At 30.7% G+C, this 20,567-nt stretch overlaps 2 protein-coding genes across 2 annotated transcripts; one reads left to right on the top strand and one right to left on the bottom strand.

Moving 5' to 3' along the window:
• The first annotated feature begins 881 nt into the window (after window positions 1–881).
• LOC138337978 (uncharacterized) lies at window positions 882–1,241 on the top strand. The gene has a single exon (XM_069288425.1). The coding sequence runs from the start codon at window positions 882–884 to the stop codon at window positions 1,239–1,241; it is 360 nt and encodes a 119-aa protein (XP_069144526.1).
• A 6,233-nt stretch (window positions 1,242–7,474) lies between these two features.
• LOC138337977 (uncharacterized) lies at window positions 7,475–8,464 on the bottom strand. The gene is made up of 2 exons (XM_069288424.1): window positions 8,366–8,464; window positions 7,475–8,044 (listed from the first exon to the last, which is right to left on the bottom strand). The coding sequence occupies exons 1-2, from the start codon at window positions 8,462–8,464 to the stop codon at window positions 7,475–7,477; spliced, it is 669 nt and encodes a 222-aa protein (XP_069144525.1).
• Between the last annotated feature and the right edge of the window lie 12,103 nt (window positions 8,465–20,567).

The raw sequence follows: 20,567 nt of genomic DNA, 5'->3' as shown, positions 1-20,567 counted from the left end.
GACTGTCCAGACTGGGGGTGCGGTTGGTTGACTCTATTAGTAGGGGTGTTTCAGTTCACCCTAGTTCTTAATCATCCCTGATATTTGAAGTCAAGAAGGGTCAACATCTTGTCTTGTGTTGATGGAGCTGAAGGACCTAGTGTTGTTAAAAAGGAATGAGTCTTTCGCTTTGGGGGATGATGGCATACTTAGATACCAGGACAGGCTGTGTGTACTAGGTGTGGATAATTTACGAACCAGGATTGTGGAAGAGGCCTATGGTTCCAGATATTCCATACATCCAGGTTCCACCAAAATATATCATGATCTTAAGCAGATTTATTGGTGGTATGGCATGAAGAAGGACATCACAGAATATGTGGCTAAGTGTCCTAATTATCAGCAGGTTAAGGCAGAGCATCTTAAGCCTGGTGGTTTGACTCAGATTATTGAGGTTCCGACTTGGAAGTGGGAGGCCATTAATATGTACATCGTGGTTGGTACCGAGAACTAGGAGGCAACATGACTCCATATGGGTAATTGTGGGCAGATTGACTAAGTCTGCCCACTTTATCCCTGTGAAGTCTACTTATAGAGCTGAGGATTATGTGAGACTCTACATTGATGAGATTGTGAGATGGCATGGGATCCCTTTGTCTATCATTTCAGATAGAGGATCTAAGTTTACTTCACATTTCTGGAGATATTTCTAGAAAATCTTGGGCACACAGGTAAAGCTTAGCACCGCCTTTCATCCTCAGACAGATGGGCAGGCAGAGTGCACCATTCAGACATTGGAGGACATGTTGAGAGCGTGTGTGATTGACTTCAGAGGTAACTGGGATGACCATCTGCCTTTGATATAGTTCTCGTATAATAATAGCTATCACTCTAGCATTGGGATGGCACCGTTTGAAGCGTGGTATGGTAAGAGGTGTAGATCTCCAGTAGGGTGGTTTGAGGTTGGAGAGTTATCCATTTTGGGTCCAGATATCGTTCATGAGGCCTTGGAAAAAGTTATAATGATTAAGGACAGGTTGGCTACTGCCTACAGTCGACAGAAATCATATGCAGATAACAGAAAGCGACCTTTAGAATTTAATTTTGGTGACCAGGTTTACTTGAAGATATCGCCTATGAAAGGGGTGATGAGATTTGGTAGAAAAGAAAAGTTGAGTCCGAGGTATGTGGGGCCATATGAGATCTTACAGCGTATGGGTGAGGTGGCCTATGAGTTAGCATTGCCTGCGGAGCTAGCTTGAGGTGGCCTATGAGTTAGCATTGCCTGCGGAGCTAGCTTCTGTTCATCCAGTCTTTCATGTCTCTATGTTGAAGAAGTTCCTAGGTGATCCAGCATCAATACTACCTGTTGAAGGTTTGGGGGTTGGTGAAGACTTGTCCTGTGAGGAGGTACCTGTTGAGATCTTACACAGACAGGTCAAGCGGCTGAGGAACAAGGAGATTGCCACAGTGAAGGTATTATGGAGAAATCATCTTGTTGAGGGTGCTACGTGGGAGGCTGAGGCCGACGTGAGATCCCGCTATCCTCATCTTTTCAACTCTTAAGGTTAGACTTCCCACTCTTAAGCTTATGTTTCCTGATCTCTTTGTATTTTGTTGTTCTTGGTTGATTGTACATAGCGATTATGTTATGGTCCAATTGGCATTCGATGTGTAATGGTAGTGTCATTCGGGGACGAATGTTTCTAAGGGGGGATAATGTAACAATTCTAAAAAATAGAATATACAAATACTTAAGGTGATTTAATTAATATTGAACAATCAGAAATTTTAAGGGCGTAATGGTCATTTTACGTATTTATTAAAATAAATCAGTTTTGTATTAATTTAATTAAATCCTATGTTGACTAAGTCTTGAATTAAGACTCCTAAACCTATGCTAACACTCTCCTAATCATGTTTATCACCTCTCCACGTTCAAAAAAAATTCTCTTGTTCTCTCTGCCAAAATAACGTAAAGAACAGAAAGTTTAACCAAGTTTCTTCACACTTGAAGAACTCACATGAAATTTTAAGAAAAACAAAGTAACCAAAACGTAAAGGCAAGGAGAAAAATTTGGGCAGCAACTTCACGTTTGATCAAGCAAATTAAGGTATGGGTTTCTCTCCTGGAATTTTGTCTCCAAGAGTATTTTCCTTCGAACGATTCTCAAGTCTTAAAAACTAAGGTTGTTCCCCTTGTATGTCCTTGTCATTCGCTCCCAAACGAATTCGTAGGATGGGTATGTTGTGCTGCTAGATTTAGGCATGAATGATATATTTATATTAATTGTGGACATGTTTATGTGATGGAAATTATAAAAGAAAAAAAACAATATTCAAAGTGTGATCGGAAAGTTGGTGTGTGTGTATGCATGTGGGCAGTGGCTTTGGCCACTGTTTTGGCGTTATATGAATCTTGTATTTCTTGTGTATTTTATGTGTACAATGTGTGTACAATGTGATGTTCAATACCATGAAGTATAGTATATTGAAATAACCACCTTTTAGCCTACTAAACTTATAATGTGAATAAAAAAGAGTTGAATAATTACAAGAAATTTCCAGATTTTGGTACTCTACATAAATGTTGAAATCTGGGTTTTAAAAAGGGAATATTAAATAAGTGAGGTCAATAGGAATTGAACCCAAGACCTCACAGGTTAAGATGGCTGGAAAAAGGAAAAAAAGGGGCTAAGGGGAATCGAACCCATTAGCTACTGGTTTCGCTGGAAAAAAAAAGAAACAGGGCTGGAAGGAATCGAACCCTTGGCCCTTGTCTTGCACGAGAAAAAGGAAAAGAAAATGGGGATGGGAGGATCGAACTCACAACATGGGGGGGAAAGAGGAGGAGGAAATTAATTCAGCAAACAAATGGGAGGCGTGGGATTCGAACCCACGACCTCCAGCTATGCGCGAAAGAAAAAAAAGAGATGTGAGGTGTGGGGATCGAACCCATGACCTCAGCGCTGAAGAGAGAGGCGTAATAATAAGGAAATAAAGTGTGGCTGTGGGGATTCGATCCCACAACCTCACTGCTGCTCTCTCCATTTAAATAAAATAAAGTTAGAGGGGATCTGGGAGTTCGAACCCACAACCTCAAAGCCTCCTCAGCGGAAATAAATTTTTTTAAAAAGGGAAAATATAAGGTAGGCTGTGGGGGTTCGAACCCACAACCTATTTAGCTCTAAAAATCAAAGGGGTTGTGGGGGCTCGAACCCCCAACCTTTCGGTTAACTAAAAGTAAATTTAAAATTCTAATTAAATTATAAAATTAATCCCTTCATATAAATGTTGAGATTTAATTTAGAATTCTCATTAAAATAGAAAATTAATCCCTTCATGTAAATGTTGAGATTTAATTTAAAATTCTAATTGAAATAGAAAATTAATCATTTCGTGTAAATGATGAGATTTAATTTAGAGTTCTAAAGTTATGAATATTAGAAATAAAATCAATGAAAAATATAAATGATATCCACGTGATTCAAGATTTGGGTTCCCGTGCCCAAACTTTCGTATTGATACATAAGTCATACGTGAATAAAAAATATCCAAGAGTAATGCCATCTACTTAGATAAAAAATCAAGATCTTGGCATATATACAAGATACATAAGTCTTTTAATACATAATCTTAAGAAAGTAAGAATCACTTAGCGAACTATTAATGAAGCCCCATGACTTGTATGTACAGACACATAAGTCTAACATACGTTCAAAAATTAAGTGAACCTAAGATGTACGTAATGAAATGATGAACCTTAGAAGGGTTAAGTACGAGTGTAAGATACACTAAATGGCCAAGTGCATTGGCATATGATGAGATGAACTATGAAATGAAGAAATGAACATTCACGTAATAAGAGGTGAGTAACTATGAAAAACAAAGGTGCTAATAATGAAGAATGTGGTGACAATCACGATGTGATGATAATGTATATGATGAGAGCAATCTCAAATGAGCCTAAGTAAATGTTACTAATACGTACTCACCAATGAGAGTGTAAGATAATGAATAGACTAGTCTCTATGAACACTTAAATGAAAATGTTGAGTTTAAAACACTTAATACTAATGATGAGATGAAAAATCATCTAATGAGCTATGTTGTCCTCATACTAGAAGTAAGCTTCCACGATGTATGAGTTGAATGTAATGAAACTTTATATTGAGCACCGATAGGCTAGCTAAAAGTGGTGATGCCTTCTTTTGGGAAGGGCGAAGGTTCACGTAACTCTCATGAGATGAGTCTATCCGATTTGCCGGCCCGGTATGGGTCTCTATACATCTCCTAGTCTTTGAACCTATGCTGCCAATATAGGGATCTAGCGGGGTTAAATTTCTATATACGCTAGCATATTATTGATTCACTTTGGCCGGTGATTCTACCTCTTTTTTATGTGGGGGAGACACTGAATTTCATGATCCTCACATGATCTATGTCGGTTAAAGTTAATATTCCCAATGAATGAATGAGGTCAGCCTCAAATGGATCATATAAAGAGATGAATGATACCGAAGGTGCTAGGATAGGATAATTAGAAGGTGAGCTAGATTCAGGTAATGACATTAGGTTATTCCTGATCATTGCACAGCAAACCCGATTAAAGTTTTAAACTATATCCTAGGTATAGTTGGTGTTCACACTGGCCTATGAATGAACTGAAATGAAATACGTATAAATGGGTGAAGCAGACTCTGTGTTTTCTAAAGAAGGCTCCCTAGTTTAGGTTTGATATGTTGAGCCCTCATTTTGGAAAAGTCTTAATGTCAAGTCCATGATAATAAGGTCTCATGGTATATGAATGAATAATATGAAAGAAGCTATGTGTTATATGTTATGTGCTATGATATTTGTTATATGAAGATGTTATGTGTTGTGTGCAATTTCATAATGATAATGATGAATGTTACTCTCATGGAATAACTTTCCCAATCTCAATTTGTGAAGTCTACTGACTTGACTTCCAAAAATCATGTTGTTAGGAAAGAGCTATTCTTTCTCATGCATGTCCTTGGTGTGTGCTAGCATATACCCATTCTTAGTACAAGTGTGTACTAATTCCATACAAACATCTACTTTTAGGTGCATGCACAGGTGGGTGGTAATATAGGTTCGTTTTTGCAGCTATCCGGATGTCAGCATTCATCCGGAGTTTGGTAGGTCCTCATGCTTTCGAGGATGCTGCTGCTTTACATTCTAGCGTAGTTTTAGAGTTGAGCTAGTGGAGCATGTTCCACTAGCGTTTCGTTCCTGTTTTTGTTCAAACATTGTATTGGTGCTATTTTGGCCATTATACAATTAATACTTAATGAATTATTTCCTTCAATTTCTTATCCCTTCAATGTTAGATGGTTGATGATGAACGATTATGAAATGTTAAGAATGTTTAGCAAGTATGTTTAAAAAATCAGAAGTATCAAATTTTTCGCTAAAATTAACCTATGTAAAGTAAGGATGACATAAGTAGGCTTATTTGCGACCTCTAAGATGTCAACGACGCCGGTCTCACCTAAGGTCTAGATTCCAATCGTGATAGGTATGACCACAGACCTACAATCCATTATTTTGAATTTTTGAAGAATACTTTTAGTATACTTTTTTGAGAAATGAAAATTCCTTCTTTCACTTGAGAAACTTCGATGGAAGAAATAATTTAGCAACCCAAGATCACTCATTTCATAAGCTTGCATCATATCTTGCTTGATATTTTGCATCATCTTTACATCATTTCCTGTAAAGAGCAAATCATCCACATAGAGACAAACAATGATAATGTTGTCATGTTCTTTCTTCAAATACAAAGTGGCTTCACTTTTACTTCTTTGAAAATTATTTTTCAGAAAGTATGTATCAATTTCACCGGGTTCTTGGATCTTGCTTAAGCCCGTAAAGAGCTTTTTTAGTCTATATACCTTTTGTTCTCCCCCTTGAACAAAAAATCCTTGAGGTTGCTCAACATAAATCTCTTCATCAAGTTTTTCATTCAAAAATGCTTATTTAATATCAAGTTGAAATATCTTCCATTTCTTTTGTGCAACAACAACAATTTTAGTTCTAATTGTCTCAAGACGAGCAACTGGAGAGAAAGTTTCATAAAAATCAATACCTGATTTTTGCGTGAGCCTCCAACAACCAACCTTGCTTTGTGCTTTTGAATATCTCCTTTCTATTGAGTTTGATTTTGTAAATTCATTTTAGACTTACAACTTCTCTTTCTCTAGGAATAGCCACAAGCTCCCAAGTATTATTTTTTTCAATCATTCGAATTTCTTCTTCCATGACTTTCTTCCAAACATCGTGTTTTATTGCTTTTTCATAATTTTCTGGCTCAACACCGGTAAAATTACATCTTTGGTAAATGTCACTGAACATTTCTGTTCCTCTTGGAGGCGGTTCTTCATTATCTGAATCTAGAAGTTCTCCCCCTTAAGAGACATCTTCATGTTTCTCATCCTCTTCTTGATTTGGAGATATGATAGCAGTATTCTCTATCTTTTTATCCTCATTCCATGTTGTTTTTTCATCAAAAATGACATCTCTACTAACAACAAGTTTGTTAGTTTTGACATAGAGAAGCCTATATCCTTTTGTCACATCAATATAACCAATAAAGACACATTTTTTACTTTTTTTATTCAATTTTATTATTTTCTCAACAGGTACATGAGCATAACAGATACATCCATAAATTTAAAATGACTTACAGAAGGTTTAATTTCACTCTAAGCTTCAACTGGTGTCTTGTCCTTTAGTGTCTTTGTTGGAAACCTTTTAAGGATGTGAACTGCTGTATGCACTACTTCTGGCCATTTCAACAATTGTTCTATTTCTTCTTTCAGATACACCATTTTGTTGAGGAGTATACCCTGCTGTAAGTTGCTTATGAATGTCTTCATTTTTGCAATATTCTTCAAATTCTCGACTTGTGTACTCACCTCCTCGATCGCTGCGAATGATTTTGATGCCGCAACATTTTTGCTTCTCAACAAGGACTTTAAATTTCTTAAATGTAGAAAATGCTTCTGACTTTCTTTCAAAAAATAAACCCAAGTCATTCTTGAGAAATCATCAATAAAGATTAGAAAATACCTTCAACTTTCAAGAGATGGAATCTTCATTGGTCCACAAATATCGATATGAATTATTTCCAAAAGTACACTTGTTCTCCAAGACACCCCTTTTGGAAAACACTTCCTGTGTTGCTTTCCTATTATACAAATTTCACATGTATCCACCACAATATGTATCTCAGGAAGGCCTTGCACCATGTCCTTTTGCTTGAGAAGCTTTAAACCATGAAAACTCAAGTGACAATCTTTTGTGTCAAAGCCATGAATCATCTTTAATTTCATTTTTTTAATGCATTGTAATGAAATTGCAAAGGGAAGTTTTTTTTTTATCATTTTTACTTCAACAATGACTTGATTTGGTTAAGTTTTATCATAAATCCTGCAATAATTATCTCTAAACACAAGAGAATAACCATTTTTCATGAGTTGACCAACAAATTTTCTTCCAAGTCAGGAGCATAAAGAACATCATGAATTTGCTTACCATTCCATTTCATGTTGATCGAAATAGTACCTTTACCTTTCGCATCAACTAAGACTTTATTTCCCATCTTCACTTTAGTAGTAATGTTATTATTGATTAAGAGGAAAGCCTTTTCATCTCCAGTCATGTGATTACTACAACCACTATCAACATACCATTCATTGCTTTTTGTTGAAGCATCAGATTTAGAAGCAAAGAAAAGGTTTTGTCCCCTTTCTTCCTCCTGTTTTTCACAAAAATTTGCTTGCTCCCATTTCTTGTACCAACAATCCTTTTCAAGGTGGCCAAACTTTTTACAAAAGTTACATTGGGTCTTGCCTTTGTGCCAACATTTTTCTGCATTGGAATTAGTCTTTTTGCAAACTTTACAAAAAAGACTAGAGTTTTTCTCACCTTTTTCTTTAACCTTCTTGGAAGAACCATCATGATCCTGCTTCGTTTTTGGCTTGTGATTTTTCTTCTGATGATTTTTTGAGAAATTTTGAGAATTTTCATTTGTTTGAGACTGGAAAGCCGTTTATTTAGGTTGATCTTCATGAAAAAAATTTTGCTTCTCGTGTGCACGAAATGATCCAACTAGCTCTTTGATGGAAAGCGTAGAAAGATCTTTCGTCTCCTCAGTGATAGCAACGATGTACTCATACTTTTCTGTGACACTAATTAGAATCTTTTCCATAACTTGTTGGTCAGAAATTGTATCACCATGATTTCTCATTTCATTAATAATATTTATAACTCTTGTGCAATATTAATCAATTTTTTTAGATTCTATCATCTTTAAATTTTGAAACTCTCTTCTAAGAGTTTGAAGATTTATAGTGCGTACCTTTTCGTCATTATACACCTCAATTTCCAGAAAATCCCAAGCTTCCTTTGCAGTCTCACAAGTAGAAATTTTTTCAAAATATGCTCTTGAGACTCCCATTTGGATTTTGTTAAGGCTTTTGCATCTTGAAGATACTAGCCTCAAGATTTTTCATCTCTGCTGCTATAAGATCACCATCGTTGTCTGGATCTTCAAAGTTATTTGCAAACAATAGTCCACAAACCTTCAGCTTTCAAATGTGTTCTTATTCTTATCTTTCAGTATTCAAAATCAGTTCCATCAAAAAATGGAGTAAAAACAACTGAAGAATCATCACCTTCATTTGTTTTGGATGTCATATTTTTTTCTTCACCTAATCCCAGATTAAGAACGAAAACCTGCTCTGATACCTATTTGTAGGAAATATTGAAGGAAAATTAATATCTTTAGAAAATGCTTAAGTTTATTATAGACTACTTAAGGCCATTTGAGATGATTACAATCATCAACTACATCACTATTTATACTACTCAAAATAGAAAATAAAAAGTCTTGCACAAATAACAAAATAAATGTACACAATTTACTAGATACATGTATTACGAAATTCTAAAGAGACTTCTTGAAAAACTAAGAGACTATTTCGAAAGACTAAACATTGATGCATTAATTCCAACAAGTACTGCCAATTTGAAAATATGAGCATGCTGAAGAGACATTGTACACTTTAATGCTTTATCAAAGATGATTTAATTAAACTGTCATAAAGGTGCTGCAAGAATGTTATGTACCATTATTAACATAAAACCAATATGAACACCAAACACCAAAATTGAAAACATTAATAAAAATTTGGCATCGCGCATATCCAAGAAACACCTAAGATTTCATTAACAAATCAGCGTTTTCCTTCGTAAAATGGACTTGTTAGTATTGAATTCTTTTGTGTTGTGATGTGCAGTGAATCTGCATCTTCCGTGTAATGCTAGAATTGTTACATTATTTGCCTGAATGTTGTGCATTGGTGATAAAAAATATGTGCTCACTGTTAGTTATGGACAGATCTCTTGAAAGAACAAAGTGCAGAAAATAAATAACTCAAAGTAAAATTTCAACTCGAGTCTATTATCATCAAAGGAGCAAAGATTCATATTATTTATAATATCCCATTTAACGTGTTTACAACTTAATACACGAATTTATCAAGGATGTTGGAGTTTTTAGGCTGAATTTCAACTCCATAAAACCTTTGGAACTGAAATGATGTTTAAATACCGAAAAATGCCATAACAATTTATATCTAAGCAATCACTTTGCACATGAAAAATCTTTAAAATAACAATGTATCTCTAAAAAACGACAATTAACTTAAACTGCTGAAGATGGTTAAAAGGTGGAGGAAATGGAGCAACTTCTATTGGCTAGTTACTGCAGTAATTGAGGCAAATAATCAACAAAGTATAAGATAGTTCATTCACACTTCGTGATTATAAGTGAAATCATTTTATATGAGTCACGTACATACTCCTCTTTTAAGATTACTAGACCTTAACTAGCATGTAAAATCATGAAACACTGAACAACAATAATTAATCAATATAATTTGTCAATATAATTAAATCGTCACACGCTTGTCAAAATGCTACAAGTCAATTCAATACAATCACGCACACGCACACGCACACACACAACTTTTTTGCCTATGAGTTTTCTTGTAGGTTACGAAAGGAATTCAAATTTATATAGATTTTTGTCTGCTTGTATTTTTGTCTTATTTCTTATTATTCGTGTTATTTCTATCTAGTTCTACTTTTAAACTCGCTATTTGTAATTCAAAATATACATTGTCTTTCTTATTAGTGAATTATTTTATGTTCTATCACGACTCGAGAAACTGGGCTGATTAAGAAAACCTTTAAAATAAATTAAAAATTTTGTGGGGAAAGGCGTTAAACTAGTCTTTAAGGAAATTCAAATAAGGAGAGAATCAACTAGATCATGTCCCTGAATAAGGACATACAAACTACAAACTATGGATGAATACTTTGAGACTAAGAATGATCATTTATATGTATATCGCATGAAATTTTTTTTGCACATAAGTGGTATTTGATATGTACAATGAAGGTACTAAGTATTTATAAACAAAACTAAATAACAAAGCGCATATTTATCCTAAGTTTTGAGTGGGATCAGTGTGAACCTTTGAATTTATGATTTTTTACATATCCTGGTATATTTTTTACAAACTCATTAATTTATGCTTATGATATTAATTACTGTTTTTGAATACATGTTTTAAACTATGCGGTTTATGCTTCTTCAAAGTTATTGGCTTCGATTATATTAAAAATACACACGTATAATTCATATATTCATTGTGCAAAAAATAATTATCGTCCTCAGTTCTAAGAATTCAAGTTTTGATATTCTATATGAAATTCAATAAATTAAAAATACTATATGTAAGCTTACATATTATTTATTTTTACATATATATGAATTTCTCACTTATTAATTTAAGAACTTCATTATGCAAGTTCAAAAGGTATAATTGCTTTCATGTTCAAGCCTAATTTCTTTTTTTATATGTTAACAAATTTTTGAATTTTCTCCAAAGACATATATCACAATTGTATAATCTATGCAATTTGAATATTTGTTTTTATTATGAAATCTCTTATCTATATATATTCTTATTTACTTCTTTATTTTCCTTTTAATGTTGATTAAAGAACCAAAGATTTATTAATTCATGAATAATTCATTCATCAAAGATTTTTGAGTTATGTGATAATGACAAATAATCAAATTTATGTTGAAATATTGCTAATATTTTTTAAGAAACTATTTTTACATTATTTTTTATGTATGGATATTGGATGAAAATTATTTATAAGTTCAATGCAATTATTATTTATGATCGCACGAAGCGCGAGCAAATTACCTAATATATATATACAAAAGAGAACCGTCGACCTTCCTACGTGGCGCCGCCACAAGCCAGGATTCTCTTTAAATTTATTTTATTTCTAAAATTAGCCTTCCGATTTGATGAAAAGTTGTGAATTTTATGCAAAATTGTAAATTTTTTCATAAAAGTTGTGATTTTTTTTTTAAAAAAATTATGACTTATATGAAAAGTTGTGACTTTATAAAGAGTTGCGGCTTTCATGAAATGTTGTGACTTTTTTGAAGTTTTATAAATTTTCCAAAGAGTTGTGACCTTTTGATAAGACACAATTCTCATATTTTTACCTCACCCTTTTTTGTCTATAAATAGAGGACTACATTGTATATTCAGTACGCTCAATTTTCTTCATTCTATTGCATTCTATTGTTGCATATCCTGATATGTTTTATACAATCATTAGTTTATGCTTATATTGTTAATTGTTATTTTTGAACATGTGTTATAAACTTTGTTGTTTATATTTATGCAAAGTTATTGTTATACGTATGTGCTAGTACATATTGAATAACAAATGTTAATTGAATATTCAAGCATGTATTCTCCACTAAAATTGTTGAAGGTATATTAAAAAAAGCCCTTACAAATCTCAAATTTCATTATCAACAATGTTATTCCTTCACAAGAAAGGATGTAATTTTGTATACTTCAGAAAATCCTCCGAGAGTAATAATTTTGCATGCCCATATTTTCTGATTTTTATGTTGTTGTCTATTATTGCTAAATTTATTAGTGGATATTATGAGTACTAAGGATTTAAAGTTGATTGAAGTGTTTTTCAATTTTTTGAGGTATGTTATTTCAAAATATAAGAACTTTTCTGGTTAGAATGATTTTGTATCATCATTAGACATCTCATAGTTTACTCCCTTTGATGTGTTTTTTCTCGCTCTTTTGTTGTCTCCTCACAATTGTTACAATTATTTTTTGTTTTGTATGTATATCTCACTATGATAAAGATCTTCGTCCTTTTACTTTTTTTGTTTCTCATTCGGCTCTCGATATATTTTTTTGGCATAAGTTATGACTATTTTAGTCAAGATTAATTTGAAGAATATGAAACAAGATCTACTCCAAATAAAAGTAATATCTTAAGCTACAAAAGATATGTGTATTGACACAGATTTGTTATCCATGTTCCAAGCCATTGCTGAGCGTTTGAATTATCTATGTGTAGATTCATTTTTAATTTTTAATGTTAGAGAATATTTCTTTTAAACATGAGTGTAGAATCCAACACTTTAATCTATGTGTACTTTCATAATGAAACAATCATACATAAATTTTCTCAAAAAGTCATATAGTATAATTTATGAAGCATAAAGGCCTCCAGAAGTTTAATGAAGAATGAACTTCTATAAGAGTCAACAATATTATTTTGTTGTTGTACCAAATATATTTTCCTTCTATAAATTTTTGATAGAATAACAAATTAATAATAACAAAAAGCGGTGAACATTTGCACGCATAAAAGTAGATTGTTAGAAAGAATTATTATTTATGTTGTTGTGATGTATATTTTTTAACGGTCTTAACTCATTTATAAATAACATTGATTATCAAAAACTTTCACATAAATATTTTTACACAATGAGTTATGATAACCATAAGATTACCAGATTCTATATTTTTCATGTATATTAAAAAAGAAAAAATAATGTCTAATAGCTACATAAAAACGTGACTCAATTTTAACAAGACAATTATATCATCAAACATATACTATGTTAAAATATGTAAAAGATAAAAATAATTAGATATCAAGATATTGTTAATAATTAATTATATACTTAATATTTTTGATATATGTGATAATGTCAAATGATTTAATTTCTCTAGAAATCTTCTTAAAACCCATCAAAAATTCCTTTTTTTTCCTTATATAGTCTGATTATTGGTAAAGTTGTTCAAAAGGTTAATAAGATCACACACACGCACGCACGCAGCACGCACACACACAAAAAAAATTCGTTAAAAGTTGAATTACGATTTTGGCCTTATTATAAATTAAAGGGAAAAGGCTCAAATATGTCATTGAACTTTCAGAAAAGCCTCATTTATGCTATCAGTTAAAAGTTTGGCTCAGTTATGTCATTAACGTTAAAGAAAATGCCCATTCATGCCATTATTTTTTAAATGTGATTTTGCAAAACCATTTTTGACACGTGATCAATTAAATTAAGTCACGTCATCAACTTTTTTTAATAAAAAAATCATAATTTTGAATATATATATATATATATATATATATATATATATATATATATATATATATATATATTATTATTATTATTATAAGTGGAAACAAAAAAAGTTAAAAGTTGAATTATGATTTCATCCTTACTATGAATTAAAATATTATAAAACATTTAACTATTTAATTTAAATATTAAATTGTTTCATTTTAATTAAAACGTTGATGACTTTTGCACTTCCTTAGGTTAATTCCTAATTAAAATATTTAATTTAACATTACCTATTTTATATATATATATATATACATATATATATTCTTTTTTTTGAGATTTTAAATATTTAAATAATTTGATTAATGTTTTATCTCTATCTATAATTATTATGATTAAATTATATTATATTAAATTGATTAGTGAAAAGAACAACCCTCCATCTCCCTTACGTCTAAGATCATGATTATTTCATTAAATATACAAATTTTTCAACTCTTCATCATCTCTTTTAGTTATTAATAATACCCAGTTATGAGTTAATGACATTAATCGTCTTTAATTTCCTATCATAACATCAATTGTAGAGGTAAAGTATGGTCTTCATTTATAATTCCTATAAATCTTTTTTTAAAAAAACTAAATGGTGAGGCTCATACCCCTCTTTTATATAAATCTCTAACTAAAGGAGGAATATTTTTTGTTCACCAATTACTTCCTTTTGATGAGATTATTTCGGCGATTTTAAGGTATCGTTTGTGTTATTTTTTTGTTTAAAAATAATAATATTATATAAGATTTTAATAGTAATATTTTGTATCCTACTTTCATCATTATCACTTTAGATGACTATTTTTTCAACTAGTTTGCTGTTTTATGAATTCTTAAATTTATTTGGAATCTTATATTTGTATATTGTATTTTGCCATGTAGAATATCATTTTTTCTTATTCATATTATATTAGCTCATGGATTATCATAATATACATTATTCTACTTCTTTTATTAATGTGGATTGTCGGGACACGTACAAAAAATTGATGGTTATTGATGAAGTAATCCATTCTTCTTATTGAGATTTTTGTAGCTTTAATGATTATTCATGCATAATTTTACTAGATATTTTGTTTGTTTACAATTTATGTTTACTTCTCTTTTAATATTATTTTTTATTTATATTTCAATTTCAAAATAGATAAGCTACTTTTTAAAAATTGAGACATTTTCAAATTGATGTATGTTTAAATAGTTTATGTTATCAACGTATATCATGAAGAAGACTCTTGAATTTTGATAGGGTATGGGAGAAAGAGTCGATAAGAACTCGAAATATTATGTACTAATTTTGTATTTATTTTTTCATCTACATTATTATCGATCAAAGTCTTATGAAGCATGTATACATTATATTTTTTTTCTTCTCTATTTTTGTGTTTTTTTTTCTTCTCTACTAGACTTCTTAATTTAGTTTTCTATGAATACTTTGTTGTTGTAAGTCTAAATACTTGTTTGAGCTCAAATTAGCCATTTGTGACTTTATTGAAAGTTTGCTAACTATTAACCAAAGTTCAAAAGTTATAGTAGAATGCTTAAAAAGAATTAATTTGAAACATCAAAAAGTGCCCCTCATTGGTGTTTTATGATTATATTATTAAAGATTTATTTACAATTTTTGTATTATATTATTCATTACATGTTGTTTACAAACTATATGTTTTCACTGCATTTTAGTCATTCTAACATATCTAGGAACACACGTGCAAAGCACGTATCCAGAAACTAGTATATATATAATGGAAAGCTCCAAAGTGAAAGGTTGAATTACCATTTTGTCCTTATATTAAATATTATTAAATATTTAATTAAACAGTAAATAGTAGAACTTCAACAATATTTTTAGTTGGTATGCATGTGATTAAATTAAATAGAAAAAAATAAAAATAACAGTTAACCCTTAAATAGATACATGTATATGGTTTATCTTCTAAATTAATTTATATTCTTAATTAATATTTGTCTTTAATTTTTGTAACATTTGTCCTTTCAATTTTGTAATTGATCTTCATATTTCAAAGGGGAAAATGCACAAGAACCCCCTCAACCTATGTCCGAAATCCCAGAGACACATTTATACTATACTAAGGTCCTATTACACCTATATTTATTTTACAAGTAATTTTCTACCCCTTTTCGGCCTACGTGACACTAGCTTGAAAAAAAGTCAACCAACGTTGGGGCCCACAAGATAGTGTCATGTAGGCCAAAACGGGATAGAAAATTATTAATAAAATAAGTTCAGGGGCTAATAGGACCTTAGTATAGTATGTGTCTCTGAAATTTGGGGCATAGGTTGAGGGGGTAATTGTGCATTATCCCTATTTCAAAGATATATTTTATCCTATATATACAAATCTTTTAACATTATTTTCATAGAAAGATTTATATGATATGATTTTTGTGTGTGGAAGACTAGAGAACCTTTAATCAAGCAAGATAACTCGACATAATGTGATTATAGGAATGAATAACACTTTAATTACTAGAATATCGATACTTGATGTATATTTTTTTTTACTTATTTGTCGAGATTAGAACTATGATAAGACCCTTCATTATGTAGTTGAATATCACTTTCATTAACTTGTCTTCCAAAGATTTTAACTTTTTTTTTATAGTCAAAAGTTGAATGTTTATTACTATAAGAGAAAAGACGTAAAGTGACACCTGAAGTTGTCCCGAAATTTCAAAAAGACACCTAAACCATGCAAGTGTCCTGTTACCCCCTTAAACAATCCTGAACTGATATTATTACATCATTTTTTGTCCACCTGACATGGAGAGTGTATGCATTCTCTTAAAGAGCGTGAACAAATTTAAAAAACGAATATAAATTTATTTTTACAAGAATTTTACTATAAAACATATATTTTTATTTTTCTTATTATTTTAACTTTTTCTCCTTATTATTTTTTTCTTTTTCTTATTTCTTTCTTCTTCAAAAATTCATTTTGATCTTCATTAACTTATCACTTTCAATGTCACTTTTTACCACAACTCCATCTCTCTTTTATTCTACTATTAGTTTAACTCTCTTCAATTTTAAATTATATCTAGATATTTTTATATATTTCGAACAATGTGATCCCATTAGATTTCAAGATGATTAGTAGACATTATTTAGTTTTTTATCCAAATTCTAACTAAACTCTTTCAATTTTCGGATAATTCTTATACTTTCAAAATTATCATTTCTAGTTTTGATTTTATATGGAAATGAGATAAATTAATTGATGATACCTTCAAAATTTTGATCTTTCTTAAAAAAATAATTAATTTTGTTATCAATAACTCAACAAAGTCTAGAAAATAGTATAATTTTGGAAAGTACAAAATTTGACCAAATAAAAAGAACAAAAGAGAAAGAAAATGGAGAGGCTCAACTTGATATGGGTGTGGGGTTAGGCGAGGATGAGAAGAAGAAGAAATAAAGAAAGAAAATGGAGCGAACTTGAAAGTTGGGGTGAAGATGAATTAAAAAATTGAAATGAAATTAAAATAAAAATAATAAAACTAAAATAAGTCAAAAAGTAAGAGAAAGAAATAAAGAAAACTTAAAATGAAAATAAATAATTTAAAATTGAATTAACATGTGTCACGCAATAATTGGCGTGTGATTACACTTGCCATTTAAAATCTCAAATTGATCCGAAATGATGTAATAATATGTGTTGAGAATAGTTTAGGGGGTAATAGGTTATCTGCATAGTTAAGGTGTCTTTTTGAAAATTCGGGACAACTTCAGGTGTCACTTTAGGTCTTTTCTCTTACTATAACTTTATTTCAATTTGCATTATCAATTGAAAAAAAGAGGAAAAAGATTGTCTTAGATTTTTTCTATTTTTGTTGGAAACCTTATGCTAAACTTGCTCCTATATATGATACTTTTTCTTTGTAGTTATAATTTTGTTTTAAGAATATATTTGATTGAAGGTGTATTTTTTGCTTTAGAAACGAAATAAATACAATCATAAAAATAGTGTATAAGGCATGTAAAACAACTAATGCCTACAAGATATTCCAATTTCAAATTATTAATAATTACATTTTTACGTCTTAAATTTTAAATATTTGTAAAGAATTATTCTTACATGTGCTTGTGGATAAAACCTATAGTTTTTTAAAAATTTTCATTAAAATTATCATGAGATCCAAATTCCAAAGTTAAAAAAATGATACACCAAAATACTTAAAAAGTTAGAAGATTTTTTACCCTTTGACCAAATATTGCCAATTAATTTTTTAACAAAAAAATGTAAAATATATTTTAACAAACTTTTTATTTTAAGACTACTAATATTGTCATTTTTGCTCTCCATTAAATTAAAATCTGCTTTATTTAATTAATATTAACATTGTATTTGTATAATTACATAATTTAAATACCAGTCATTGCACTTTAAGTCTTTAGTTATTTACTTCTAATAACTATCTTGTTTATAAATTTGAATTACTTAAACGCATTCTATTTAATGAGAAGGAGAATTTCATTTTTACTAATTAATGTCAAACATTTTATCTTGTTGAAATGTATATCGTGTTTATCTATTAATCTAATTTCAACATTTTTACTCTATTCTATGAGACAAGCGAGACATTTTAAGGAAGAATTTCAATATTTTTTATTTTATTCTATGAGATAAATAATACATTTTAAGGAAATTAATCATAAGATAGTGTGCCTCCATATTTGTTTTTCCTACTTTATTTTGTCTTTTAAAACAAATATAAAATTACTATCAAAATTATAATAAAGGGAGGACTAAATGCAAAAAAATTCTACAAGTTAACATACACTACAAACATATTTTTAAAAGTAAATAGCGCATTGCCCTTTTATTAATAAGTTTATACACTAAAAACATTTATCATTTTACTTTTCATATTTTTATTGTAACTCAAATACTATTTTTTAAAAAATTGTATGATTTTCTTTTAATAGTTCATATTTATCGTTATAAAGTAAACGTACAATACACATACCCATATACTAGTTATCCAAAATGTAACAAGTCAAATGAAAATATTAATATATACCTTACCTCGGCCTTGCAGTTGCATAATCATTGAACATGCGAAGAATCATTAACGCACCTCTTAGCATCATAAGTCTCACTATCATTTATATACCAATGCTAAAGGATCTTAATCTTGTTCATCTAGTCAAGACTTATAAGGGGGACCCTAGGTGTACATTTATCATACCAACGTGGTATCCAACACCGCTTAAATCACCCTCACAAAGCTCATATCAAACTTGAATCACTCATCATCCATATAATGGTTATATACTCACTTTATCGGAATATTTCAATATGTTAGTGTTGTCATCAAGCATAACATGAACACAAGATCATCATTTCATAGAATCATTATAAGTTCATATTTCATAACATCAATAAATAATCAATTAAACGATTGCATGCTTAAACTTACAAGCAACACTTATTAATTCCATCAAAATAACAGATATAATTCCCAAGACCAATCAACATGCAATAGAACTCACAATACATATAAGCAATTAAGCAATGTCAAACTTCAAGTAAACCATTGTCTAGCTCACCTGACAAATATGAAGGGAACAAGCTATATTATCAGTCTTTCCTTTTCTCAATACCTTATTAGAATGCTCAAAGTCCAATACAAATAAAGTATTAAGGTCATTTTAACCCCTATTTACTCGAAAGAAGTTCTTGAGTATTTAAACCTAAACTAATTCTACTTTTATAAAAGGTTTAACGAGTGATTAACGGATTATTTTATCAAATTGGAGGGTTTTATGATCAACTTAATCTTTTTCAGGAAGCTTTAATTCTATTAACCTCTCATGACCATTCATATATTTAAGAACCCATTTTTGTGGGGGTTTTAGGTTCCCCAATACTATAACTAAAGTCTAAAATTACAATTTCATGCTAAAAGGTCAAGTTGAACATAAATAAAAGGATTCATCTACTTAATCGAAGTAACAAAAATCATATCGAATCGACTTGCCTTTCCTCTTTGGACTTGTGACTAGTTATAAATATATTGTTGCACAAAGAGTTACACCCATAACGTTTGAATGTATCGATGTACAATGTCAGATGAAATCTGAACTTGATCAGATTGAGAAGATAAGAAGAATGGAGAAGAAGAGGAGAGAATTGATAACTGCTTTTTTGGAAATTTTCTCGTATCTTGAATTAATGATGCACACACCACTTTTACATGTATATATACATTGTTCATAGCTAACTAACTAACATGACAGCTGGCTTATGACAGCTGGTCTAACTAACTAACAGCTAACAACTAAGCTAATATGTAACTAACTAACTGATCAACTATCACTAATTATACTTGTAAGTGAAATTAAGTTATGTAGTTGTAGTTTCAATAATCCCCCTCAAACTAGGTCCTAATAAAACATTCAGGACACCTAGATTGGATAATAGGAACTCATGTTGATGCCTGCCCAAAGCTTTAGTCAATAAGTCTGCTAGTTGTTCATGTGAAGGAACATACACAGTCTTGATCAACCCTTGCTGAATCTTCTCCCTGATGAAGTGACAGTTTATTTCGATGTGCTTAGTCCTTTCATGAAACACCGTATTTGCAGCAATTTGGATGGCTGCTTTGCTGTCACAGTATATTGATGTTGGTCCTTCAACCTGAATCTCCAATTCCTTGATCAAATTAGTTACCCAAACTACCTCAGATGTCATGCCTGCTAGACTTACATATTAAGCCTCGGCTGAGCTTCTGGACGCTGTTGCTTGCTTTTTGGATTTCCAAGCAATGAGTGATTTACCAAGCTTTAGGATGTAAGTTGTCACAAATTTTCTAGTGTGTGGAAATGAGGCTTAATAATAACCTGTTAGTCTCATGTCCTTTTCTGATGACATTAATAATCCCAACCCTGGTTGAGTCTTAATATAACTTAGGACTCTTAATGATGCATTCCAATGTTGTATTGTAGGTTCTTGCATAAATTGACTTAATGTCTGCACTATATAAGAAATAT

Source organism: Solanum lycopersicum, chromosome 8 (assembly GCF_036512215.1).
Source record: "Solanum lycopersicum chromosome 8, SLM_r2.1".
Taxonomy (NCBI): domain Eukaryota; kingdom Viridiplantae; phylum Streptophyta; class Magnoliopsida; order Solanales; family Solanaceae; genus Solanum; species Solanum lycopersicum.
The sequence above is the reverse complement of the archived record's forward strand: the minus strand, read 5'-3'. Positions and strand labels throughout refer to the sequence as shown.